The sequence below is a fragment of the Prionailurus bengalensis genome, chromosome B2 (assembly GCF_016509475.1).
Source record: "Prionailurus bengalensis isolate Pbe53 chromosome B2, Fcat_Pben_1.1_paternal_pri, whole genome shotgun sequence".
Taxonomy (NCBI): domain Eukaryota; kingdom Metazoa; phylum Chordata; class Mammalia; order Carnivora; family Felidae; genus Prionailurus; species Prionailurus bengalensis.
Window position 1 is genome coordinate 2,683,229 of NC_057349.1, and position 1,200 is coordinate 2,684,428.

At 58.3% G+C, this 1,200-nt stretch overlaps 1 protein-coding gene across 1 annotated transcript; it reads right to left on the reverse strand.

Annotated features, from left to right (window-relative positions):
• On the reverse strand, positions 1 to 945 carry LOC122489106 (olfactory receptor 2G6-like). Its single transcript, XM_043590621.1, has one exon. It carries the CDS (start codon positions 943 to 945, stop codon positions 1 to 3), a length of 945 nt encoding a protein of 314 aa, XP_043446556.1.
• Positions 946 to 1,200: the final 255 nt, after the last annotated feature.

Here is a 1,200-nt window from a genome sequence, read left to right on the forward strand (position 1 = left end):
TTAGCTCTCTCTGGAGCCTGCGGTTCCTCTCACCAGTCTCCTCAGTGCCCCCTTGACCTCCTTGTTCCTCAGAGTGTAAATGAGGGGATTCAGTAGGGGAGTCACCAGAGTGTAGAAGAGAGCAATGCTCTTGTTGACATCCTGCGAGTAGCTGGAGGGAGGCTGGAGGTACATGGAGATGAGTGTGCCAAAGAAGATGACCACCACCATCAGGTGGGAACCGCAGGTTCCGAAGGCCTTCCGTCTGCCCCGGGCCGACTTGATCTTCAGGACGGCCCTGGTGATGTGGCCGTAGGACACTAAGATGAGCGACAGAGGCACCACGAGGAAGAAGACACTGACCGCGAAGACTTCAGCTTCGATGATGGAGGTGTCGGCGCAGGCCAGCTTGAGCATCACCGGCACTTCACAGAAGAAATGGTCCACCTGGTTTCTCCCGCACAGGGGCAGGGTCATGGTCAGGGCTGTCTGTAGCACCGAGCTGCCGAACCCTGTGAGCCAAGCAGTGAGCACCAGGCGCAGGCAGAGCTGCGGGTGCATGATGATCAGGTAGTGCAGTGGGCGGCACACAGCGGCGTAGCGGTCATAGGCCATGACCGACAAGAGCACACACTCCACGCCCCCGAGCCCCAGGGCGATGAGGAGCTGGGTCACGCAGCCGCCATAGGTGATGGTCTTGTCCCGCCCCTTGAGGTTGGCCAGAGTCTGAGGGACGGTGCAGGTGGTCAGACACAGGTCCATGAAAGAGAGGTTGGAGAGGAAGCAATACATGGGGGTGTGCAGGCGAGGGTCCCGCAGCGACAGGAGTATAATGGTGCCATTGCCTAGACAGCTCAGGACGTAGCCCATCAGGATGACCACAAAGAGAGGCGTCTCCAGCTGAGGCCTGTCGGAGAAGCCCAGGAGGAGGAATCCTGAGGAGGTGCTGCCATTAGCTCTTTCCATGGCACTCAGTCTGCACAGTTAGCAGGACTCCCTGTTTTCTCTTGCAGCTTCAGTCCAGCCCTGTTTTCCCAGAGTGGGCGCATGGAATCTGGGTGGAGGCCTGAGAGTTTGCACACACCCTTCCTTGTTGGGGAGCGATGGGGTGATAAACAGCCCCTGAACGGGAGCATCTTCTGTGTTTCAGGCACTGCCCTGGACGTGGGTGCACTTTCTCCCAATGACTTCTGAGGTTGGCACGTTCCTGATCTCTGTTGA

Bases quoted from the DNA above. Each gene is read 5' to 3' on its own strand.
- LOC122489106 (XM_043590621.1), bottom strand. From the start codon at position 945: ATGGAAAGAGCTAATGGCAGCACCTCCTCAGGATTCCTCCTCCTGGGC.